This window comes from Lactuca sativa, chromosome 3, assembly GCF_002870075.4.
Source record: "Lactuca sativa cultivar Salinas chromosome 3, Lsat_Salinas_v11, whole genome shotgun sequence".
In the NCBI taxonomy this organism is placed as follows: Eukaryota; Viridiplantae; Streptophyta; class Magnoliopsida; order Asterales; family Asteraceae; genus Lactuca; species Lactuca sativa.
The window spans coordinates 35,565,756-35,593,572 of NC_056625.2; the positions used below are offsets into that span (position 1 = coordinate 35,565,756).

Here is a 27,817-nt window from a genome sequence, read left to right on the forward strand (position 1 = left end):
GAACTTTGTCACAAAACACATACAAACAGAGACAGAAAAAGAGAGATGGCAACAGCAACATGTGTACTTTCCAGCATAAAGTGTTCGACTAATAATCATCCCAGAAGTGTTAAAGTAGGAGATCTTAAGACTGCACTCTCAAGTATTGTTATGGTATCTATATACAAAAACTCAAACTCAACTTCATCTTCATCTTCGAATGTGTTGTAACAAGGATACGCATCAACTCATCAAAATCTTCCAATCAAACATATTATATGATTCAAATATTGAGTATTAATTTGAGCACAATTATGCGTTTATATGTTTGCTTGTATACTGATTAGCCATCATTACAAAGGCTAGAGAAGTCAACCCTCAAAACTGAAGTTGGTGAAGCTATCAAGAATGGTTCATTGGCAATGTTAAACACCCTCGTAGATTCAATCTTTCAGTTTGTGGACCAACCCATGCTTTCATCTCAGGTACGTATTATATATTCACTCCTCTCTTCCCACCAGAAATTTGTTATTTGAAGTTTGTGGACCAACCCATGATTCCTTATTTCTTCTTGTCATTCTCATTTTTATTGCACACATTTATCGATTTTTAATCTATATATTTAAAAAACTTATTGTTTATTAAACATAACATTGTGATTTAAGAAAATATATAGTTAAGACCATTTGAAGTTATTCGTATGTGGTTTATGATTATTTATATATGAAATTAACTTGTAGGAATAACCACAAAAAATAAATATTAAAACGGGAGGTGTCATGCATGACCAATTTAGAAAGAGAATATCACAAACTAACTTTTCATATGGTAAATCGATATTTGCAATTAGCTTTGCCAAATTACATTTTGGATATTAATTTCCCATGAACACTTTTCATTTGCTATTTATATTTTCAAAATAATAGGTATTTTTGCAACCACAAAAACTTGTTGCGTCTCTTTTGTCACTTTCTCATCTTTATTAAATGATATAACATGTGTCACTTAATTTCTCACGAGATTTAAGAGATTGAATGCTTCGTCTTCTTAGACCAGAAAGGATGTACTCACAACTCATCATTCACTTTTTTATAGAATATACACATTTGTATAATTATTATACAAACATTTTTAAACTAATACGGAGGAATAAAAGTGCAAAATATAACATTCTAGTAAGAATTGCAATAATAACATAATGACACAATAATTGTAGGTAAGAATCAATTCAAAACATTGGGTCAAGTTTTTTGTCTAAAGAAAAATGGATATACTATTGTTCATTATTTTTCGTCTTCTTTAAATAAAAATACATATTGTTGTATAAAAAATGAATTTCTTTTTTTTTTTTTCAGAAAAACTCATTCGTTTTTTGAATTTTTTAAAAGTTAAGATATATCTTTTATCGAATATACATATATATATATATATATATATATATATATATATATATATATATATATATATATATATATATATATATATATATATATTTATCGAAATTCATTTTTTTTAATTCTTTAAATATAGATTCATATTCTTGAAATAAAACATTTTTCTTTTTGAAATTTTAGCTCAGATTCATATTGTGAATCTAATGAAAATTGAAATATTTTAAAATTCACAATCTGAATAATTGTAAATCAATTTCACATTGTAAATCCTCAAAACTGAATATATACATCTCCGATTCATAGTGTGAATAAATTCACTTGTGAATTTTACTAAATTAATTTACAAAAAAAAACTTACTTTGTTTTGTTGTTGTTTTTTAATATTTAGGTTTATTTTTTATAAAAATTATATATATATATATATATATATATATTCATAATTTTTTGTACTCATAAAATAAACATTCATACTGAAGTATAAAAAATATATACTCTTTTCGAAATTAGCTCAAATTCACATTGTGAAATCTATTGAAAACTGAATTATTTTCAATTAAGATTCACAGTATAAATAATTGTAAGTCATATTCACATTATGAATTTTAAAAACCGAATTATATATAGTTCAAATTCACAATGTGAATAAATTAAATTATTGATTTTACAAAACTAATGTATGAGTAATCAAAACATTAAAATATTACCCTCTCTGTCCCATATTTATTGTTTACTTTTGACTTTTGAAGTTTTTATTCTTCAAATTTGACTTTAAATATTTTTATTTTTGTTATATATTACTTGATAAAACTTATAAAATTGAAAAGACATTCAAAACACAATCCATTCAAGTAATTTGCATCAACTATTATATATCAAATACAAAAATATTTATGGAAAACTGCAATAAAGCTCCTACATATTGGCCTCATAATCGATTTAGTCCCTATATATTTTTTTATTCAATTAAGTCTCAAATACCGGTAATCGTATTTAATTTAACCCTTTGACCCGGTCAACAGGTCATCCAACTTTCAAAAATTACATTTTTGGCCCAGATTTCAAAATTTATTACAAACTTGGTCCAAAATATATACTTTCGGCCCAGATTTTAAATTTTTATACAAATTTGGTCAAAACTTTATCCTTTTTGCCCAAATTTTATAATTTTATTATGAATTCATCCTAACTTTAGTTTTCTTTACAACTTTTCTTCTCAAAGAATTGTATCTAATATGTTTTTTCTTTATAAAATCATATTTATACAAAAAATTAAAACGTATTTTCACATAAAATTTTTATAATTTCTATATATAAACTTTTTTTAAAAAGTTTTTGTATATGAAATACCTAGTTATAAAAATATATATTTATTAAGTATATAAATATATACAAAACCATTTTTATAAAAAAAAATGTATATAAATGCCTATCACCTATATATATATATATATATATATATATATATATATATATATATATATATATATATGCACACAAATAGGTGTGTATCTATATTTTTCTATAAAATCGTGTTTGTTTATATTTATTTGTATAAAAACGTGTTTGTATACATTTTTTATAAAAACCGATTTGTATATATTTATATACTTGATAAATATTTATTTTTATAATTAGATATTTCATATACAAAAAACTTTTAAAAAAAAGTTTTTATATAGAAAATATAAGATTTTTAAGTGAAAATACGTATTTTTGTATAAATATGATTTTATAAAGAAAAAAGATGTTAGAAATAAATCTTTGAGAAAAAAAAGTTGTAAAGAAAAATAAAATTAGGATAAATTCGTAATAAAATTCTAAAATTTGGGCAAAAAATGTAAAGTTTGGACCAAATTTGTAAAAAAAAATTTAAAATATGGGCCAAAAGTGTAAATTTTGGACCAAACTTGTAATAAATTTTGAATCTGGGCCAAAAATGTAATTTTTGAAAGTTGGATGACCTGTTGATCGGGTCAAAGGGTTAAATTGAATACGATTACCGGTATTTGGGACTTAATTGAATAAAAAAAATATATAGGGACTAAATCGATTATGAGGCAATATGTAGGGACTTTATTGTAGTTTTCTCAAATATTTAAGGTCAAAGTTGAAGAATAAAAGACTAAAGTCAAAACTGGAAAATATGTTTGGGACGGAGGGAGTATAAAATTACAAGGAAATATATTTTGATTCATATGTAAATTTCACTAAATTAATTTGTGAATGATCAAAAAATTGAAATAGTAGGTCATATTCACATTATGAATGTTAAAACTGAAATATTGGAGTTCAGAGTCATACTGTGAATCTGAATAGATCAAGAGTATTTTTTATCGATGTTAATGTATATTTATAGATGGCTAAAGTTCGAGAATTCTATTATATTTAGTTTTTTTTATGATAAAAAATAAACTTAAATATTGAAAAAAAAAACAATAAAACAAAGTGACTTTTTTAGAAAAAAAAAGTATTTTCATATATAAATATGGATCTCTATGGAAAGAGGATAAAAATTTATGAATTTTGGTGTATTCGATTTTTTCGATAAAATATATTGTCTAAAAAAATTAAACGAAAAAAAGAAATGAGTTTTTTGACATAATTCGGTACATATCCGTCTAATGTAAAGTCTACAACTCTTTCATTGGTCGTTGATCATTATATTTTCTGAAGCTCGGTTCATTGGTTTCTTGTTAATAATGGTTTTCTATTGAACTTCACGCATACATATATATATATATATATATATATATATATATATATATATATATATATATATATATATATATATATATATATATATATATATCGGCAAAAATTCAACAATGAACCATTTTAAAACATGGAACTAAGGAACCATTTTCATCCAAAGATTTTTATCACTTAAGCGGACGTGAATGCATCAGATCATAACAAAAAAAATTCACTTCTTTTTTTGTTTTTATATTTTATTTTTTTTTACTATTCTTCTATATATATATATATATATATATATATATATATATATACACACACACACACACATAAATTTATAATTTTTATCTTTTTTCCACAGACATCTATATTGATATACAAAAAACAAACTTTTTTTTCAAAAAAAAAAAGCTCACATCATTTTGTTAGTTTTTTTAATATTTAGGCCTATTTTTATTTAAAAAAAAAATAAAATATATCAAAATTCATAATTTTTGGTACTTTTTAAATAGTCAATCATAAAAAAATTGAAAATTTAGCTCAAATTCAAGTTGTGAATACTGAAAACTAAAGTTTATATATATCTCCCTACCTAATAAAAAAAGTAGCACATTTGTCACGTGTCAATCAATTAGAGTTTCACATTAATTATTTGTCACTTGTCATTCTAAGGTTTTTTCTCATTAATTAAATTTCCACTAATTCACTCCTCCATTTTACACATATCAAACACGTCAACAAAAAATTTATTTGTAATATCTATTGCCTAATTTATTAAATTATTAATTTTTTTATCATTGCTCAATAATTACCTTATAATTTAATTAAAATTATTTTTACCTTTCTAATCTGTGGTGCCCACGAGTTATAAACTAATATATATATATATATATATATATATATATATATATATATATATATATATATATATAGTTTAAATTCACAGTGTGAATAATAGTAAGTGAGATTCATATTGTAAATGTTGAAAACTGAATTATATATAACTCAAATTCACTATATGAATAAATCCATTTGTGAACTTTACAAAACTACTTTAAACACTTCATTTTGTTGTTTTTTATAATATTTAGGTTTATTTTTTATCTGGTAACAAAATACATACATCAAAAATCATAGTTTTGTGTGCTTTTTAAATAAATATTTATATTGATACTTAAAAAAGTTTTTTTTTTTGAGAAATATCTAACTCAGATTCACGTTGTAAATGTTGAAAAATAAATTATACTCAATTTAGATTCATAGTATGGATAATATTAAGACAAATTCACGTTGTGAATCTTAAAAATTGAATTATATATACATTTCATATTCACAATATGAATAAATTTACTTGTGAATTTTACAAAAACAATTTATGAGTACTTAAAACGTTAAAATATTATAAAACTACAAAAAATACTTCGATTCACATGTAAATTTTATTAAATTAATTTGTGAATGGTCAAAGTGTTAAAATAATAAGTCACATTTACATTGTGAATGCTAATAACAAAATTATATGTAGTTCAGATTCACAGTGTGAATTTGACCAACAAAATAAAAATACTTATATTAATATGAATGTCTATCTAAAGAGTACTAAAAATTATGAGTTTTGATATATTTTTTTTTTTTTTTTTTATAAAAGAATAAGCCTAAATATTTATATTAATAAAAAAAAGAACTAACAAAACGATGTGGGATTTTATTAAAAAAAAATCATTTTTTTAATATCAGTATGGATGTCTATGGATAGAGGATAAAAAACTATGAATTTTTTAATATTCGGATTTTTTCGATAAAAGAATAGTCACAAAAATAAAGAAAAAAATGTGAGTTTGTTGTTATGATCTATTTGTGTCCAACCTCTTAATATGATCTTCTATTTGACCCTTAATCATTATCTTTCTAACTGTCAAGATTAGTTTCTTATTAAAATTCTCAAATAAGATTATTACAAATAAATAAATAAGAATTCTTTATATAGGATATGTGTTTATAAATTGCTATTTGTATATAAATAATATTTGAGTTACTTTTATAAAAGAATGAAATAATCTATATAAAAAGTTGTAGTAGACATGAATACGAACATGTGGATATAAAGAACGTTGAAAACATTGTTTGTATAAAAAAGTTATGATTTTTCGAAGTTACGCGTTACAACACATTGCATTAGTATTAGTTATAAAATATAAAACGAAAATATATTACTTTTCAGCCAAAGTAGTCTTGATAAAAGTTCTAGTGCACGAAATTACAAAACTATGGATATAAAGAATGTCGAAAATGGAGCTCGTATGAAAAAGGTACGAGTACCCGAAGAAAAAAATAGCTAGCAGCTGACACGTGGCAACACCGGAGCCAATCATTGCACCAACCTCAAGGACACGTAGCAAAACCGAAGCCTTTAGATCCAACAAACCATGATGGTATGGCATCACCAGACAATGCCATGTAGGGCACAGTGTGCTTGTCGAAAAAAATCCTATAAATAGCAAATCGAATCCTCATTCATGCCTTGCTAATTTCGATCGAATTCTCTCTCTACCCTCGTGATTTGATTTATTCGTTCTTTAAAATCACTTAGCGAAGTGTTGTAGAATCTTTTTAAGAAAAAGGATTCAGCGTCAAAGTCACGCTCACGGAATTTCAATTTTTCGTAGACGATCATGTATGGTGAGTTGCACTTACTATGCATGTTAAGTGTGATTTGTATTATGTTCATTGTCGTTGTTATGAACCTATAAATAAGATTTATCAGTAATATCAGTTATAAGACTGATCAATCTACATACGAGCGTGGTGTCTAGGAAAGATCTTAGTGAGGTGTTTAAAGTGGATTTTCCAAACAGTATATTTATATATCAAACGGATCCTACCTCAAATATCATCTTACTTGGTCATTCCTTATTAGATAAAACTTGGTATCTTCTGGGATTAATGAAGAGTCTAGAAAGTAGTTAATATTATCCTAAATAATATAAATGTAAATGAAAACTAAAACATAGTAATATTTATATTTAGGTCATTTAAAAGAGAAAGCAAAGGTTTTAGACAAAAAGCTAACTTACCCGCAAATCTTCCATCTTTAACAAGGTGAGTATGTAGTTACTTTCATGGCACATATTTATATTAAGGTATTAAATGTTAGCTGAATGCTTATATATGTATTGAATGTTCATTATCTGGAATATGTGTTAAGTGTATGTTTGATAATACTACATGACATGTACTATGTGTGCCATATATGGTTATATATTGTGTAGTTAACATGCTACATTTATTATTTTGGTTATCATGCTTAGATTACATTTACGTTGGATACTGAGTAATCTCATATTAGGGGTGTGTGAGAGATTTGAACATATAGGAGAGCTCTGTTCTATGGGATTATTACGTGACATGGCACTATTACGTACCAAAGTGTGGTACACACTAAGTCATTTAACGGAGTAAGATGACAACCACTGACTATTTTAGACAATCTTGTGGAATATTATCCAGTGTTCATTCTTGTATATGTTTTGTACTCTATCCCCCCATGGTTGTCTTTATTGACTTATACTTTCCAAGGATTCCCCGAAGTAGTATAGTCTACTCATTGCTTACAGTAATCCATTAGGATAGATCCCATAGGATCATTGTTATAGGATCGGTGTGAGAATCAACGGGTTTGGTAACTAGTGGCGTATTATCATAGAGATATATCATATATTTATTGTTTGATAATGTTTGTATTTGCAGGATAAGTATAATAATAATTATGGATTGAAAACCCTATGTGTATCACCAGGTTCTCAAACATGATCCACTCGAACTTTACGTATCACAAGTAGTAGTATTAGGATTAGTGGAAAATTATAAGAATGTGTTGAATGAATAAGAGATTTGTTATGTATTATGACTTGTATAATATTATTCTTGAAACATATGTTTGTGATAATGATTATGACATCCTTAGATGATTTGATATCAAAAATGTTTAAGTTTATCTGAAACTTTCCGCAACAGAGTTCTATAAAAGACTACCATTTTCAAAGCATAAAAGAATTTTTTTTTTCAAGCATGAAATTAGGGGATGTCACCACAACATAGTTCTAAGCATGCGTCACAACACCCCTACCTTGTGCTAAGAATCTCGCCAAGAAGAGGTTGTCATGCAGGTAGCGACAGGAGAGCAGAGAGAGAAAGCAAAAATGTAACGTCCCATTTTCACAACCAAAATTTTTCATTTTTATTAAGATAAAACTTTCCAATATATTAATCCCTTATTTAAGAAAAACCATTTATTCGAAATTACATTTATTAAAAATCATAATATCATAGAAAACACGGAATCTCCAAAGTTGTTGATGAGTGTGTACAGTCCCGCCTTCGCCTTCCCGCAATCACCAATGATACCTGAAACCATAAACAACTGGGTAAACATAAAGCTTAATGAGTTTCCCCTAAAATGCCCCATACGATAAACATACTAGCATGCATAATTGCCGCTCCTTCGCCTTCGGCCTGTCTGGGACGCCTCGCAGACCTTTAGTCTACCCAGGCTAGAATACCAGGGTTTGTTGGCCCACCCCCTCAACCCAACTGCTCCTCCCGAGCCTTCGTGCCTTCGGCTTATAGTCGAACTACATAGGGTATCTTGTCCTACATCACAAAACTGGACCGCCTTAACCCACCACTACCATATGTCGACATGTAAACAAACAAGGATCAAGCAGGCACATAAACAGGCGAACAACAATCACATAACCCACTCCTACCTACTAGTCCTCTCACAACACGCAGTCCAGCTACCAGCTAACCTCCATGAAATGTGTAACCATAAGTAGAATGGGGTGAGATAGCCACCCGAACAGATGATCCTACTCTATAGACACAATCAAACGAGGAAAAGGCAAGAGAGCCTAGACCAAGAGTTCTCATGCTATCCTACATAACCACAGACAGTCCCTAGGTCACTCCACCAGATGATAACCAGTAAGTACAGATAACATACCGATCCAATAGTGTACTATAGCATAGCAACATCTTACATACCAGGATACCGATCTAACATATCGCTACAACATAGCAACATACTCGATACGAGGATACTAATCTAACAGATCACTACAACATAGCAATATACTCGATACGAGGATACCGATCTAATAGATCGCTACAGCATAGCAACATACTCAATACCATAATACAGATCTAACCGATCACTACAGCATAGCAACATACTAAGTGGCAACAATCTAAGAAATGCATGACCGCATATAATCAGAGGTGAGATAGCCACCCGAACAGATGATCCTACTCTAGAGCCACAACCAAACGAGGAACAGGCAAGAGAGCCTAGACCAAGAGTTCTCAGGCTATCATACATAACTATATATAGTCCCTAAGACATCCCTCTACTAACATATAACTGAAAATTAGTGGGTCGACATTGGTTCCTTCGACCCACAGTACAATGAGGCAAAACTCACCTGAAATAAAGAAACCCGAGAATACCATGATCCGCTCCCTGCTGTACTGCTTGCTCCCACGGATCCACTAACATCAGAACAAGATAGAATCTCAATCAATAACCCAAAATCTTCAAGTTTGACCCAAAGTCAAACTTGGCCAAAAGTCAACGACCAACGGTCAACAAAATTCAACGGCCAGCAAGCCCTCATGCCGTCACCATTTATGGCCTATGTCGTGAGCCACTACAGGACAAGATAATTGAAGCTTGCAACCCTCACAACATGACATGCATCTCCCTCACGTCATGAGATCCTACTGTATGCCATTTTGATCCAAAAACCTCTTAACCCGATAAGCTACCAATTCATCTATTCCACAAGGCTTCCTAGCACTCCAAGGGTCATAAAAACCGATGCTTTAAGGTCTTGTATGTCCAATACAAGACATAAGCCAACTTTATGGAGTCCTAATGTAACATCCCAAAAATCAAGGATAAAAAATTAATTTTTATTATAATCAAAGCATAGATGTAACTTGATCCAAACATTTAAAAAACATTTCTAATTAACACAATTATCAGAGTTGAATCCCAAAATCACATATTGCGGAAAACACCGGTGTATGCGCTGCGATCGAGTCGGGCCCTTCACTTTCGAACTGGAAGTACCTGAAACCAAAACCACAAACTGTAAGCACGAAGCTTAGTGAGTTCCCCAAATACCACATATAATGCAAACATACTGTCAGGGATATCTAGGTCGGGCATATCTGGGTGCTCGACCAACCCTTGTCAAGCATATCTGGGTGCCCGACCTACCCTTATCAGGCATATCAGGGTGCCCAACCCACCCTTGTCAGGCATATATGGGTGCCTGGCCTACCCTTCAGTCTTATTTCAACCAATTACAGGGTCTATCCCACCCCTACCACTACCATATAAAATCATGCATATCTCACATAAACATCAAACAATACATACCACCTTAATAATTATCATAAAGAAAATCATTAATCTATATCAATACTAGTGGGTCGGCCTTGGTGCCTTCGACCCGCAGATTCTACGAAGGGAGACTCACCTCGAATGCAAAAGCTCACTGAAAGAAATCCTTAGCTATTGCCTTGACGAATTCCCAAGCTATCAATACCAAAATATCACCCAATTAGCAATTGAGTTCTAAACCATGATCCATAATCGAATCTTGGGGAAAAATGACCATTTTTCCCCTGGCCCAACAAGACTATCAACTAAGACCCAAGCTCGAAACCAAACAAGCCCAAAACCATAAGATCCATAAAAGCCCACTAATAGCCCAATTTTCCAAATTGGGCCCAAACCCTTACATGGGCATTCACTAAAGCCCACTTACTTTTTCTAAACCAAACACATAAGCACTTCAGCCCTTGCTCCAAACTTCTTCGATAAGCACTTAATCACTTCATCCCTTGCTCCAACTCTCCAGTCAGATTCCTATGGATGACTTTTCACATAAAGTTGGCAACTTTACTAGGTTGCATGTCTTAATGGGACTCTAGATCTCAAAAGAGCTTAATGAATGGTCTTAACTCATGCATGAACTCAAAAATTCTACAAAGCTTGCATCTTTATGAATGAGGGGCCCTTACAATGTCCAGATCTACTAGATTGAGCTCCTAAAACAACCTTACCTCCAATGGACTGCAAAAAATGGAAAACCTCAAGATCTACAAGCTCCTTTCAAGGTGGTGATTCTTCAACAAGCTCCAAGCTCTTCAAAGTATACAGAAATTCTCAAAAATCCTTTACAATGACTTAAATGATCCAAGATATGGCTAAAGGTCGTCTTCTAGGGTTTAGGAGGATGAGGGATGGATACAAGATGAGGCTCATGAAAGAAATGAGTTTTAAATAGGGTCAAGGGTCTTAATTTAAGGTTTCATGGCTGAAGGGAGTACACCCCACGTACCCCTTGGTACACTGAGCGTACTCAAAGACCACCCACGTCCATTTTCCATAGCTACGGAAGGCGTACCCCAGCTTACGCTAGGCATGCTCACGCGCATGCCACTTTACATGCATGGGACTAATTTGCCAAATGTTTCCATTAAGGTCCAAAATTGTCAATAACTTCAAAATGCCATAACTCCCTCATCCTAGGTCCGTTTCTAACGAAACTTATATCTACAAAAAGGTAGCAAGAAGCCCTACGCTCCGAAGAACACACCCACGCCTTAAAACCTCCCGAACAAAACCCAAAAAACATAAAAGATCGAGATATCCAATTACGATTATATCATTGGCCTTTTAAGACACAATCAAACACTTGGATCACTTATACTATGACACCCACATCCGAATTGGGCCAAATCCTTCCTTGCCCAAGGCCCTAAGCCTCATGAAAACTGATGATTGGGCCGCAACACCGATCAACGAAGCAAATCTAAAACTGAGTGTTACACCCAACCCTCCAACTCTTTAAATCTTGGATAAATATGCATAAAACCTTAGATCTAGCAATAAGGAAACATAAAGCTTAGATCATGATTACTCATATTGGTCTATAAGTGTAGCTAAAGGTTGCAAATGAAGCTTCCAAACTGTAACTATGCTTCCATGGTGATCTCTTCTTCTTCAAACCTCCAAAATTCCACCAAAAGCTCAAGAACCACAAGGAGAGACTAATGTTAGGGTTTTACTAAGTTTAAGGACGGAGGAGGTTGGTTTGGAACCCTAAAATAAAGGTTATGGATTTTAAATACCATGGAAACCCTAAAAGATCGTGGGCTTGGGTTGCAGCGTATCTCACGTCATGAGCTCAGTTTAAATCAAAGTCTTTATTGATCACCCTTCATGTCGTGACCCTTCAATGGTCACGTCGTGAGCCCTGATTTTTCACAAAAACAAGGCTTGTGACTCCTTGAATCCTAAAGTCGGTATGATCTGGAAACGGTGTGTTATAGTTCTCCCCCACTTAAATTTAATTCCGTCCTTGAAATCTCTTCGCTTGTTCCTATTCTAGATATTACCCTGCGAGGGTTCTTCCCGCCCGATTTCGTAGATATAGTCTGGAATTGCCAGAAGCCAGGACTTGCACCTTTAAAAAAATCAAAATTCAAAGCTAGGATCATAAGTCAAATTAGCAGAGATTCATTGGCCAGAGACACAATTAATGTAACACCTCAACACAATTGTTCACCTCCCAATATCCATGCAGATCTTACAAGGAAGAAGCAACCTGATGTCACACCCCCGAACCGGAACGGTGGAGATATCCAGGAGCGGATGACGTCATGTACATTGAGTTCAATTCGTTGTTTGACTCCAAAAACATACGACAAAAATAAAATACATGACACTACTACGCTCCATCTTCACAAAACATGTGTGAGTACCTATCTACTGATTCCCTAAGAATACAAGTGGTTTTGAAAAGGTGTCAACATTTAAGTTGGTGAGTTTATAATCATTTTGTATGAGAAAGATATGTCATTGTTCCTTGAAAATGATGGTGTGTTCTTCCAGAAAATCCAATATTTTCTTTTAAAGTGAATTGTAGTTTTAGGAACCCTAAGACTGAAAATGTATAAGTATTGTTGTACTCTAAAGTAATATAATGTAGTTTTATATCTTTATAAAACCATTTGAATGCATGTCTCCAGAAATGTAAACTGTATTGTACTGGAAAATAGTGTAATGTAGTTTTATCTAAGTAAAACCATTTGAAGGTATGTACGTATTCGTAAACCAAATGTATTGTTAATACCCCTTGTGAGTTATTATAACCATGCTAATGACCTAGGTGGCTTGTACGGCGTTCTTCAGACGTCGGAATAGTACGACATTTGTCACCCCAGACCTGCCGGTCCAACTGCAGCTAACAGTTTAGGTGCGGGATTTTCAGTCATGTATAGATCTATACACAAGTGTCACACTCTCTTACGGGAGATTCTGGTTATAATACAGGAACTTTAGTATGTACTTTGATAAGTACGGTGAAGGTATGTCTCACAAAGCCATATTGACGGTTTACATGTCGTATAATGAAAACCCATTTTGTGATGTGGAAGTATTATCCTTCCATAGTAATTACGTGGTGTAAAATAATTATGCCTTTAAATAGTTATTTTTGTATTGTATCCCGAAATGGTATTTTTATATACCTATTATAGTTTATAAAAATGTTTCGTTGTATTGAAGAATCCTTTGTATGTACGTTATCATTTTTACTATGATAATAAAATGGAATTAAATAATTATATATGTATTTTTATATAATTATACCCTTTTGCTCACCATATTATAAAATGGTTAAAGTCTTACAAACTATATTTATAAAATTTACTATTGTAATCTAATTTGTACCCATATATATTTTGTAAGAACAATATATGTAATGGTTTGTATATTAACACAAGTTTTCTTGTCTTTTACTTGTATTCCTCCCCTTAAAACATAGAAAAATCTTGAAAACTGTAGGGGTATGAACTCACCTCGAGTGTGTTCTTGGCTGGGTAACGAAGTGATAGCGATGATCTTCATGTTAGAACACGTGAAGATAGTTGTATCCTAATAGTCTTAAACACATAATAAACTGTGTAAATTAGATGAACTAACAATGAAAGCGTTGTATAACAATAGATTATGTAAGGAATACTTACAAAGATTCCTCATAATCAATTGAAGAATTTGTTTTCTGGGGATATTTGAAAGTGTTTCTAGGCAAATATATGAAGATTTGAAGATGTTCTTGGGGATAAACGTATGAAGTTGAGTTCGTTTCTTGAAAGAAAATTGAAGGAAATTTTGAAGTGTAAATGAGAAATGTGATAGTGTTTTCGGCCGTATAAATAGAGAAGGTGTAAGACTGATGTGATGTTTGCATTGGTATGTGGATTATATCACATTGGGAAAAGCATCACCATTTAAAACTAGTGATTTCGGCCTATCTTCTCCGAAATCACTTTAATTTTGGTCCAAGTGAAACCGAGAACTCCAAGTCTTCGGTCTAGTGTGTTTTCGGTTCAAAGAGATTTCGGTCTAGGTGTGATCTCGGTCCTAAATGATTTCAGTTCTATCATGATTTCGGTTTTCTTCCACCTACTAAAGGGTGATTTCGGTTCTTGACATGATTTAAGACTCAAGGTTTTCAGTCCTAGCTACTTAGCCGAGAACCTAAAAAATCAATGTATAATTTATTGATTTATGTCTTAATTATTTGACTTTCATTTGATTGCTTGACTTTTATTGACTTGGTTGACTTTTGTTGACCCGAAATAGCTAGTTGTCACACCTTACGATGACAATTCCCCACCACATCGTTAATCCACAAGAGAAAAATTCACTCTTCCGACCAGAACCTTCATACAACTGATCCTCCTCGCTGATACTCATGCTACACAAGACTTCCATCCTAACCCGACAAAGGTCTCCCGACCTTGCATCGGTCGACAATATCTTAAATAAGAACTTCATCCCACATCGTGGTTGCCACCCATACATACTGACGCATCAGAGAGAAATCCTAACACAAACCCAACAGACAAGGGTAACCCATGATCCTATTAATTATGTTGTCCGAAATCCACAGATTGATCGGTCCTAATTCTACTCGGCCAACTGCCGCCCTACTAATCCCGCATGAAATGCACCAACATAAGGGAACCAAACAATCCCATACAAAACTAGATCGGGCTCCCACTTGGCTCTAACAGCCCTACCCATCTATCTACTGACCATACTCAGGTTCACCACTGATCCACTAGTCAAAGACAACACTCGGGCTTACCCCCGATCCCCTAACCAACATTAACACGCATACAAAGCCTTCAGCATGACTAGACCACCTCACCGGGCCTACAGCCTATCTGGACCACTCTTTGGGCCTTCAGCTTGACTGGTCCGCCTAGCAGGCCTTCAATCTATCTGGATAGCCATGGGTATCATGGCCTTCGGCACATACAGATGATCAAATAGATCCAATAAGACTTAGCAGGTCCTACCAGGTCTTCAGGCCGTGACTCGGACTTACAAGCCCTAATCAAATAAGAACAGGCAAGGAAGCCCTCATCCCCACCCTCAACTTGGGCTTCTAATATCCTATAGCCTAAAGCCCAACACGACCTACGTACGACGCCAAAACTAAAGCTAATACGACTTGAAGGGAATCCAATAGCCGACAAGGATCTTAATGCGAAACCTAAAGATTCAGCAGCTGCATGAAAATCTTGAACCTGGAGAAATTCAACTTAGAACCGAACCTTTGCACAGGGCTTTCCTAATATGAGGTACCGCTCTCCCCCACTTGAGATACGCTAGAGTCTGACAACTTCACAATCCTTCGATATACATAGTAACTTGAACTCCACCACTTGATCCCAACCACTGATGTCCTGGTACACAAGAAGATCTAAATCCTCACTACATTCATAAATTTTAATCCGCATACACTCAAGGGCAGAAATGATGAATCCATTCATAACAAGAAATCAATTTAAACAAGGCTAAATAAAATAATTCCTTACAACTGAGCATCCGAGATTACAACTGAAATTGAAACATAAATGGAAATTACAGATGAATACCAATACTACCCCGAATGCTAAGAAGAAAAACTAGCAATCTCAGCTCTCGGTCTCTAGTACTTCGTCAGCCCCATGAAGACCGTCGGGAAGCTGCCAAGCTAAGGTTGTAGGATTTAGCACCTTAACGAACGTAAGAATAGGACAACTTACTCTGAAGTGGCCCTCCTGGCTACAATGGAAACAAACTCATGCACCCTGCCTGCAATCTCTGCCCAAATGGCCCTCCCTGCCACACCTGCGACACACAAGAGATATACGCCTCCTTTCAAACGATTTTGAACTCTAGCCGGCGAGCCTAAACCACTTCGATGTCGGATATGACTGGTCTGGAGTTTAACATTGCTCCGTCGTCTAGGTCTCAATCTCAATCTCTCGTCTCCTTGTGGCATCCTGCAGCCCAGCGAGAGAACCATAAATCTGGGTGGACACAAACTATCGAATATCCGACTTGAGCATGCTCAAATACCGAGTCATCTGAGTCTGCTATGAAGCAGTAAACTCAAGACTGAACAAATCCCTCTCAGTAAACATATTGGTGATCTCTGTCACCAACTCAGTCGTCTGTCTCAAATCCATGTACTCTTGGGCCAGTCTCTCCATCTCTACCAGGGGTACATACCTTGCCCAAAACATCTCCGAGAACTGCTCCCAAGTTATTACGGCCCTCTGTGCAGGAGTATAAGAACTAGCCACCAGTCTCCACCAATCTATTTTCCCCAACCTAAGAAGGTTCAGGGCGCACTTGACCTTCTGGTCATCTGGACAAGAACATGTGAAGAAACAACCCTCCACATTAGACAGCCATCTCATATCCATAATCGGGTCCGAGACCCCATCAAACTCCGGGGGCATCGTACGATCCAAGTCCCGATACTGGAAATCTCTCTCTCCTCGAATCGTAAAGGCAGCAATAGCTGCGGTGATTGCAGCAACAGCAACCTGATCAGAAAGGGTGGCATATCGGTCATCGAAGTACTCCATCATAGCGACCTTGACCATCCCGAACAACTCTGGTATCTGCTCCCGTACAAAAGAAACAACCTTCTCACGAATGATCTCCCTAACCCGGTCCTTAGTCAATCATGGCCCATCCTGGCCACCAGCTCCGACTCCTGATCCTGAAACTCCAATAGTCGTTATACTGAAAATATATCAAGGAAAGATCATACATCAAAACACAATGTTCAACACACCAGGCCCTAATCCTATTAGTCACTTATCAACCTTGAAATTCCTCCTGAATTTCATATGGATCTTGTGCTTTCAGTAGTACGGGCTCATACTACCTTCCACACCTATCCGTAGTCGATCCAGAATACCTCCCAAGGTCCTAAGTCACTACACTAGACCATTCCTAGATATGCTAATGCCACCCCCACTATGAGCTACAACTAACTTCCTAGGTACTCTTCCTAGGATCACCCACGCTCTCGCACCATCAGTTGCTTTTGTGCATGCTTGGTGTACACAACACGAGATCGGATAGACTGTCGAATAATCGACTCTGCCTTAAGTCCACAACCAAACAAGGAACAGGAAGAAAGGCCAAGTCGATCATTCTAGGGCTATCCAATTCGGCCATATACAACTAATCAACATACACGCGACAATCACAATCAACTAATATACATCAAACAAGTAACTACATATCTCATAAGGCATCACAAAAATCAAGAATTTCTAACAGTTTCTAAAGTAACCTTATCTACTAGCATGCTTTTCTAAAAATTCACATGTCAAACTTAGAAAACATAACCAATATGGGTATTTTGGGAGCCACTCTCCTATTCGGGCTCTGACTGATTGTACACACCGCATCCTCCTGAAAAGTCAAGGTTAAGCAAAGACCCACATTCTCGATCCCAAGCCAACAATCAAACAAGAACATGAAAAGAGACCGAGCCCATGTCCTTAGCCCAAGACTTTTTATTACAAGTTATTTCTTTCAAAAACTTTGTTTTAAATTCTTGGATCCTAGTTTGAGACTGGATTCACACGAGTGTTCCTCAAATTCACTCAAACCAGGGCTCTGATACCAACTTGTAACGTCCCATTTTCACAACCAAAAATTTTCATTTTTATTAAGATAAAACTTTCCAATTTATTAATCCCTTATTTAAGAAAAACCATTTATTCCAAATTACATTTATTAAAAATCAGAGTATCATAGAAAACACAGAATCTCCAAAGTTGTTGATGAGTGTGTATAGTCCCGCGTTCGCCTTCCCGCGATCACCGATGATACATAAAAACATAAACAACTGGATAAATATAAATCTTAATGAGTTTACCCCATACGATAAACATACTAGGATGCATAACTTTCGCTCCTCGGGCGTCGGCCTGACTGGGACACCTCGCAGGCATTCAGTGTACCCAGGCCATAATACCAGGGTTTCTTGGCCCACCACCTCAACCCAACAGCTCCTCTCGAGTCTCTATGCCTTCGGCTTACATCCAGCCCGCACAAGGTATCTTGGCCTACAGCACAAAACAAGACCGCTTCAACCCACCACTACCATATGTCGACATGTAAACAAACAAGGATCAAGTAGGCATATAAACAGGCAAAGAACAATCACACAGCTCACTCCTGCCTACTAGTCCTCTCATAGCACACAGTCCCGCTACCAGTTAACCTCCATGAAATGCGTAACCATAAGTAGCCAGAGGTGAGATAGCCACCCGAACAAATGATCATACTCTAGAGCCACAACTAAATGAGGAACAGGCAAGAGAGCCTAAACCAAGAGTTCTCAAGTTAACCTACATAACCATAGACGGTCGCTAGGGCAACATACCGATCCAATAATGCACTACATCATAGCAACATCCTACACACCAGGATATCGATCTAACAGATCACTACAACATAGCAACATACTCGATACGAGGATACCGGTCTAACAGATCGCTACAGCATAGCAACATACTCAATACTAGAATACATATCTGATCGATCACTACAGCATAGCAACATACTAAGTGGCAACAATCTAAGAAATGTCTGACCGCATATAATCAGAGGTGAGATAGCCACCCGAACAGATGATCCTACTCTGGAGCCACAACCAAACGAGGAATAGGCAAGTGAGCCTAGACCAATAGTTCTCAGACTATCATACATAACTATATACAGTCCCTAAGACATCCCTATATTAACAGGTAACCGAAAACTAGTGGGCTGGCATTGGTGCCTGCGACCCACGGTACAATAAGGCGAAACTCACCTGAAATAAAGAAACACGAGAATACTGTGATCCGCTCCCTGCTGTACTGCTTGCTCCCACGGATCCACTAACATCAGAACCAGATAGAATCTCAATCAATAACCCAAAATCTTCAAGTTTCACCCAAAGTTAAACTTGGTCAAAAGTCAACGGTCAACAGTCAATGAAAGTCAACGGTCAGCAGGACCTCACGACGTGACCATTTATGGCCCATGTCGTGAGCCACTACAGGACAAGATAATCAAGACTTACAACCCTCAAGATGTGACATGCATCTCCCTCATGTCGTGAGATCCGTTTGTAGGCCATTTGATCCAAAAACTTCTTAATCTGATAAGCTACTAATCCATCTTTTCCATGAGGCTTCCTAACACTCCTAGGGTTATAAAAATCGATGCTTTAAGGTCCTATATTTCCAATACAATACATAAGCTCAAAATGGGACATTCATAGAGAAAAAGAGGATCAATTCTCATGCATGAACTCCAACATCATCTAAACTTCAGATCCATGACATATAAGCATCTAGGGACCCTAAGGACCCGTAAAGTTGCCAACTTTATGGAGTCCCAACACTCCAACTCTTTAGATCTTTGATAAATATGCATAAAACCTTAGATCTGGCAACAAGGAAGCATAAAGATTGGATCTTGATTACTCACATTGGTCCAGAAGTGTAGCTAAAGGTTGCAAATGAAGCTTCCAAGCTAACTATGCTTCCATGGTGATCTCTTCTTCCCCAAGCCTCCAAATTTTCAGCAAAAGCTCAAAAAACACAAGGAGAGACTAAGTTTAGGGTTTTACTGAGTTTAGGGACGAAGGAGGCTTCCTTGGAACCCTAAAATGAAGTTTATGGGGTTTAAATATCATGGAAACCCTAAAAGCTCGTGGGCTTGGGCCGCAGCGACCTCACGTCGTGAGCCCTTAATGCCCACGTCGTGAGCTCAGTTTAAATCAAAGTCTTTATTGATCATTCCTCACGCCGTGACCCTTCAATGTTCATGTCGTGAGCCCTGATTTTTCCCAAAAACCAGGCCTTTGACTCCTTAAAGCTTAAATTCGATCCGATTTGGAAATGAGGTGTTACAAGAAAGGTGGGTTCTGATTGGTGCTTGGCATATGTTTTCGTTTTTTTTCTTTTTTTTTCCTCCAAAATCAAACCTGATAAACTAAAACACCATCACTTTCCAACTTTTACAAGGTAACACGCTAAGCTTATGTAGCATCAAACATTCTAAAAATGCTTATGTGGCGCTAAAGCTGCTACCACTCCCTCCATTATTGGAAAAAAAAAATCAAGGATCAAATGGGCTTTAGACAGTTAGGAAATATGTTTCCAGGTGCTTTCATGGATTAGTAAAAAATAAACAAAAACCACGTCTGATAACAAAGTTTGAAGGATTTGTGCAGAAACGCCTTCTTTCTTGACTCAAGTAGTAAGTTGAAAAGGGATCTTGGAATACCCAAAATTTTTCTCTAAAATCTTTCTTTCTATTGAATAAATCAAAATGGTAGTTTGTGAGATGGATACTCTTTTCGATTCATTAAACGATTTCGGGAGCTCCTTGAGGACGACTTTCTTAGAGCCGGTAAATATTTTGAATTGACTGGAATTATTAACAATAGATTGTTCGAATTTAATTATGTTAGTGCTCTAATATAATATACTCAAATGTATAACTAAATCAATGGTGATTTCATTTCAATCAATGTATATTCAAGACAAGAACATCATGGATGACCCACTAATTATTAAACAGGCCATTTCTTGGAAAACAAAATAAATTGCAATATAATGTTATCAATTTGATTATGGCCCAAGATATAGCATAAATCTTGGTCTTACTGAATTGTTGCGTCGTAAGATGGGAACAACAAGATGACCCATTTTCACTATGTCTATTCATTATAATGGATAAGGGTTTTAGTTTAGATATAGAGAAAGTTGTAAAAAACGCCTTCAAACGACTCAAGCTTCCTCATAAATGGAAATATTCATCATTTATAGTTCATGAACAAATTTATAGGCGAATTCTCTACATAATGATGCCAATTTGATTAGAATCAGTTTGTGCTTCTACATGGCCTTTGGCCTTAAATTTAACTTAAATAAGAGTAAAACTTTTAGGTGGGGGTAACATGTTTAAGGTTCCACTATGTTGTTGCCCAATAAAAATATACAAGTACAATCCTTCCTTTTTAACTAATTAGGTCTTATAGCATATACGTTTAGGGCATCTACAATATATTAAACTTTATAGAGTTCAATAGATTGTCACAGCATATTTTTACATTCCATACAACCTTATCATTTTTTCCACAATGTATTGAACTCTACAAAGTTCAATAAAACATTAAAAAACTAATCTATAGTATTAATTTAGGAATTAGAAAAATTCATTTTTTTTCCATTGAAGAGTTCAATGGTCATTGAACTCCAAATCCATTAAACACCATGGTAGCATCTCACAAGGGTATAATTTCATTCATTGCTTGAAAACTAAACTTGTCACCCCCATTCAACTCTACAATTAAATTACGGATGCTCTTGTAACGTACCAAATTCCAGAATAAATTTTTTATTTTTAAAATAGAATAAACGTCTATTTTTAATAAAGTTACATTGAAGTCAAATCACTTGTTCATAAACCATTATTCAAAAATAAGAGTTATAAGGAAGACAATGCGGAATCTCGAATCATAAAATTGTTGATGTGTATATACATTCTCGCCTTCATAATCCGATAAGTACGTGAAAAACATTTAATCCACAACTATAAGCACAAAGCTTAATGAGTTCCCCAAAATATCACTTACAACACAACATAAATAAACAATTATGGGTTATCAACAACTATGACGACTATCAGCAGTCTCAATGGGCTAACAACATGCTCTATAGGCTAACAGCACGCCCTGTGGGTTATCAGCAACCCTGGGGACTATCAGCAGTCCCAATGGGCTAATAGCACCCCCTGGAGCTATGAGCAACTCAGTAACACATAACATCAATCAGCAAATAAGACTCAAATGGTCAACATGCACATACTATGCTATAAGTAATATAGTGAGAAGACTCACTCGAACGAAGATCTGAAATCCGTTACTCAAAATCCCACAGAAACAACTACACAAACATCCTAAACCAAACACAAGCAAAACCTCATACTATAGCTTAACATCCCATAAAGTTTGACCAAAAGTCAAAGTGGCCAAAAGTCAACGGTCAAAGTTAACCCCCAGATGATACCAACGTCGTGGCCACCTATTGGTCACGTCATGGCAGCTTCATGACAAAACAGTCACTATGAAACCAGTTGTCACGTCATGGCAAGCAGACTGACACGTCATGAAAACTGAGCTCTCACAGCTTAATAGGTTAAGCTTTTAATCATTCAAGTCACTCATTCATACTTTCCAGAAGGCTTTCTTACTTCTATTCCAATATAAAAATCGAAGCTTTGCAGACATGTATGTCCAATGCAAGTCTAGAACTCAAACTAGGTCAAAATGATGAAATAATACCAAAATCTCATTCATGGAACTCAATACACAATCAAACTTCAGATCCAATATATATATATATATATATATATATATATATATATATATATATAGAGAGAGAGAGAGAGAGAGAAAGAAAGACCAAGGGACCAAGATGAGCTATAAAGTTGCAAACTTTATCTCATCAAACCAACTCAATTTCGAAGATGAGCCAATAAATGTAATAAATCCTAGATCTGTGAAGAGAGAACCAAAAAGGTGGAAGCTTTATACCTTCCTAAGCTCCACTAGATGCAGGAGATGCAAGATCTGGAGTGATACACTCTTTCAACTAGTAAACCCTAGCCATCATTTCTCTTAAATAGGAGGGTAAAGGGAAGTGATGGAGGTTGAAGGTGTGCAAACCCTAGCCCTCACTTCTCTTAAATAGGGTTACAAACCCCGAAATTAGGGTTAAGCCTCCAAGCGGCCACCACGTCTTGACCATAAGTTTGTCATGTCGTGGCGCATTGATGCGTGCTTATACATCCATTTCCACGTTATGGTAACCCGTGTCCCACGTCGTGACATAGGTTTTTCCCAAAAAAACCCATCATTGATCCCAGTAAGTCTTTAGCTGATCCACTCTGGAAAACAGGTGTTACAGCTCTTATGAGCAAACTATCATCATAGATCCCTTAATTGACAAATTCAATAGAAAAGTATCAATTAGACTGACTAAAACCTATCATTTGGTGGTCATTTCACAATGCGAAGCGGTTTTAAGTAACGATCCTTCCTAAAACATATTCATGAGTACTTCTTGAAGAATCATTCCTAATTGGTTTTAGGTAGTAATCGATCCTTCATTTTCTTATCTTCAATCCAAGGAGATTGAGCTTTAGCTCCCAACAAATCCAATGTATCACCATAGTTAACTTGATCCAAAAGAGCTCTCATAACATTTCCCTAGAGAAAACTCGATGTCACAATCCAAAGATGGAAGATCGTACTTCATGGAATTCATGAAATAAGTCGATTTATAACTTGTAAAAGGTTAAAAAGAAAATCGAAAGTAGGGTGCAACTTTATAGGATAAAAATTATTTAGCACTTAAGAAATTCAAAGTGCGAAAATCGATTAGGGTAAGGAAGTATAGTGTGTGTGTGTGTATGTATGTGTATATATATATATATATATATATATATATATATATATATAGAGAGAGAGAGAGAGAGAGAGTAAAATCGATTACGGAAGACTCTTTGTAAGGTTTACAAAAACCGATTATGGTTGGGAAGAAAGACGACCAAGAAAGAACCATGTTAGGGTTTATGAACTAAAGTCGACTATGTGATTGTGGGTTTTTTGGAGTTTAGATTGTGATACCATTTTTTTGTATGTTGTGAATAACTGATCTCTAACGTAAGAGAAAGAAAAAAATGAGAGAATGAATGCAAATTTGGATTCCAACATTTTTCTTGAACAGAAAATATGACAACGGATGCGACACTTACTAATGTAACACTTTAGAAAATGTTGCCTAAAACTAGAAAACAACTTGACATACAAGTTAATTAAGGTTTTTGAGCATCATTCAACATATACTTAACAATGGTACCTGTCAAAATTATTTATTTGCAGAAAAACTTCGCTCCGGTTGAGGAGATTGGGGAACTTGTAAAGATTGATTATTGTCAAGGCGAAATTCCAGAAGATTTTCCGGAGGGCGTTTACATTAGAAATGGTGTTTACTTCTTAACTTCCTTTATGTGCTACGTACTTTCAACAATATTTTCTTATGCTAAGTTATGTATTTTGAACTTGAAACTTTTTCAATCCTAACTTTTTTCAAATCAATTACCAATTGCGTAATTGTTTTGTATTTTGAACTTGAAAAAAATTTCAATCTTAATTACGAATAAAAATGTTTCCATTTTCTTATTAAAGATTGCAATGCTCAATGAACTCCAAGTTGGCATCCAATAATGGTTAAGTATCATTCATTGAATGTTAACTAGGCATTCCATGTCATTCAACTTTGATCCAAAAATGAAATTGTATGCAGGTTCAAATCCTTTATTTGGTGGTTTAAAATCCACAATATCAGTTTTCGGAAAAACAGACAACGTATGGGTTGAAGGTGAAGGGATGCTTCATGTTCTACATTTCACCAAAGACACAGATCGAATTTGGAGCTTTTATTATAAAAATAGATATGTGGAAACTGACACGTATAAGATGGAATCAAAAAGGAAGAAACCTGCTTTCATTCCTGTAGCAGAAGGAGATGCTCCAGCTACATTAGCGGGATCATTTTTCAATGCGGTAAGATTTCCAAAATTTATCAAGTCAGTGCAATGTTCGACCATGCATCTCCTAAAATGCACCAACCATAATTATTGTATATATCATACCACCTAAAATATTTAATGGCAATTATTTGGTTTAGTGGTGATAAACCATGATGAATGAGATTTTTTTTTTTTTTGAACGGCTAACGCACACCCTCTAAATCCTATTCCTAACTACTCATTTGTCCACGACGAGACTTGAACCCTTAACCCTTAAGGAATGAGCATATTTTCATACACCTTAAGCCAAAGACCCTTTGGTATGATGAATGAGGTTCTACCTTGACATGTAACTTAGTAATTGATAAGATACGTTATGTTAGCATGGCATTTCCATTCCTCCGAAAATAAGTTAATTAGAAGTAGTGGACTTTGAAAAATATGACATAACGTATCATGATAATAACTCAAATCTATGGTTGCAATAATCTAAAAACATTATCTAAGTTAGGTTAGCAGTTAATAGTTTGGGGTTATAAGATCAGACTTCACTTTGCAACTGACAAACATATTGTAAGGGTATCATAAGAGAAGTATTATTTGTAAAAACCATAACAGTATCATTTTTCAGCTTAGTCGGCTTTATAACTATGCAGATGAGATTCGGCCAAGCAAACAAAATTTATAGCAACACCAATGTCTTTGAGCATGGTGGAAAGCACTATTCTATTGCCGAGAATTATATGCCACAAGAAATAAATCTAATAAGCCTTGAAACTTATGGTAATTGGAACCCCAGTGGAGTTTGGTCTCGACCTTTCACATCACACCCAAAGGTTAGCCTACAGATGCACTAATGTACCATTCCACATAATCCATACATAATGGACCCAACACTTTCAGAAATATTCTCTTCAAAAATAATATGCTCAGATCAAAATTCTTTCCTGTGTAGAAAGCACCAGAAACTGGAGAACTTGTTGTGGTAGGGATTGATACGACAGAACCGCATTGTGTTGTGGGTGTCATTTCAGGTACTTCAGTACATGGCTAATGATTTATGGTGTTTGTATGATCTATATTTTCTGACAACTTCGTATCAATAGCCGATGGAAAAGAACTTGTTCACAAATTGGATCTACAACTAGATCATTGTTCGCTTTTCCATGACATTGGTGTTACGAAGAAGTGAGTTAGATAATTAGTTTCTATTAGCAATTTTGGTTACAGAAGTCATAATCATACGGATAAGTTGTATGTGTGATATTCAGGTACACTATACTGATTGATTTTATGCTCACAATGAGGCCAGAGAGGGTAATGAAAGGAGGACAGTAAGTACCTTTCCATATTCACAAGATGTACCCCTCTCAACAACCCATCGATCCATTTCTTTGATGTTAGGGAAAAGGAAAAACCTAAAAGTTGTAATTGTTGTTAGGTTATTTAAGTACGAGAGGGAGAAAGATGCAAGGATTGCAGTGATTCCTCGCTATGGTGAAGTGGACTCAATTATGTGGTTTCATATACAACCTTGTGTTACTTATCACCTAATAAACTGCTTTGAAGATGGAGATGAGGTGCTTAATTATCTTGTTTATCAATGTCGTGTTCTTTATTGATTTAACTCGCCAATTTTTTGTTTCGGTAGAAAAATTTTCACTTCTGGAGTGTAATATGTTTTGGCTTTTAACTTGTACCATGAATAGGTTGTAGTGAGAGGATGCACAGCTAACACCACCATTATTCCAGGACCTGTTTGGGGCGAGGATAAACTTGAATGGTTCTCTAGAGGATTTAATTTTAAAAATGTCGCCTCAGCCTCAAATAACGACAATGATCATAAAACGACTGGAGATGGAATGTTGTTTACTAGTGTTAGGGAATGGAGATTAAACTTGAAAACTCTAGAGGTTATGGAGAAAGATGTAACTGGAACTGAATACTCAATGGACTTTCCAATAATCAATGAACATTTTACAGGTCTTGAACATAAATACGGATACACCCAAGTTATCGACTCCCTTGCAAGCTCAAACTCAGGTGACTAATTCACGATTCTCTTGCAATTAACAAGTATTCAAAGTATGTTTCGGGTTCCTAAAAAAGTATTCAAAATATGTTTTAGGGAAATCTAAATATGGAGGATTAGCAAAATTATACTTTGAAGAAACAGATAGTGAAGGAAATGTAAAGATGGAGTATCATTGGTTACCAAAAAACAACTTTTGCACAGGATCTACATTTGTGGCCAAGACAAAGGCTGTAGAGGAAGATGATGGTTGGGTTGTTACTTTTGCTCATGATGAAGACAGTGACACTTCTTATGTATGTACCATTAAACACCCTCTTTACATAAACACCCAAATGTAACGAGTTGTCTCTTTACATGTGTTTTCCTTTATGGTCACAGGTACTAGTTGTTGATGCTAACAACTTTGGGAATGAGCCTATTGCTATAATAAACCTCCCTCAACGCGTGCCTTATGGTCATCATGGATCTTTCTTTTTATCTACATAACCAACCAGCGGAATCTATCAAGTCTTATAAAGTATTTTATATTTGAATATAATCAGCTTCTTTTAATGTATTTTATTGTTGAATATGATCGATTTCTCTTAAGGATGCAGCATAACCAGTGCTAGCATTATGGTCGTTTGTTATTCAAAACTTGAATGAAAGATGTGATGATTAATAGCAATTTCATTTCTTCATAAA

General features: G+C 34.6%; 1 protein-coding gene across 2 annotated transcripts; it reads left to right on the forward strand.

Moving 5' to 3' along the window:
- On the forward strand, positions 1 to 27,817 carry LOC111917206 (carotenoid 9,10(9',10')-cleavage dioxygenase 1). 2 transcript variants are annotated; one of them, XM_023912874.3, is made up of 12 exons: positions 1 to 153; positions 327 to 464; positions 24,449 to 24,551; positions 24,873 to 25,132; positions 25,755 to 25,934; positions 26,054 to 26,132; positions 26,205 to 26,286; positions 26,370 to 26,432; positions 26,540 to 26,678; positions 26,808 to 27,141; positions 27,227 to 27,426; positions 27,512 to 27,817. In XM_023912874.3, exons 1-12 carry the CDS (start codon positions 46 to 48, stop codon positions 27,617 to 27,619), a joined length of 1,794 nt encoding a protein of 597 aa, XP_023768642.1. In that variant the 5' UTR covers positions 1 to 45; the 3' UTR covers positions 27,620 to 27,817. The 2 variants fall into 2 exon arrangements, with proteins under 2 accessions (XP_023768642.1, XP_023768643.1); XM_023912875.3 differs by having other exon boundaries at positions 17 to 153; positions 341 to 464.

Bases quoted from the DNA above. Each gene is read 5' to 3' on its own strand.
- LOC111917206 (XM_023912874.3), top strand. From the start codon at position 46: ATGGCAACAGCAACATGTGTACTTTCCAGCATAAAGTGTTCGACTAAT. The intron at 25,133-25,754 runs GTAAGATTTCCA...ATAACTATGCAG, and splicing joins CGGGATCATTTTTCAATGCG to ATGAGATTCGGCCAAGCAAA. The intron at 26,679-26,807 runs GTGCTTAATTAT...TACCATGAATAG, and splicing joins GCTTTGAAGATGGAGATGAG to GTTGTAGTGAGAGGATGCAC.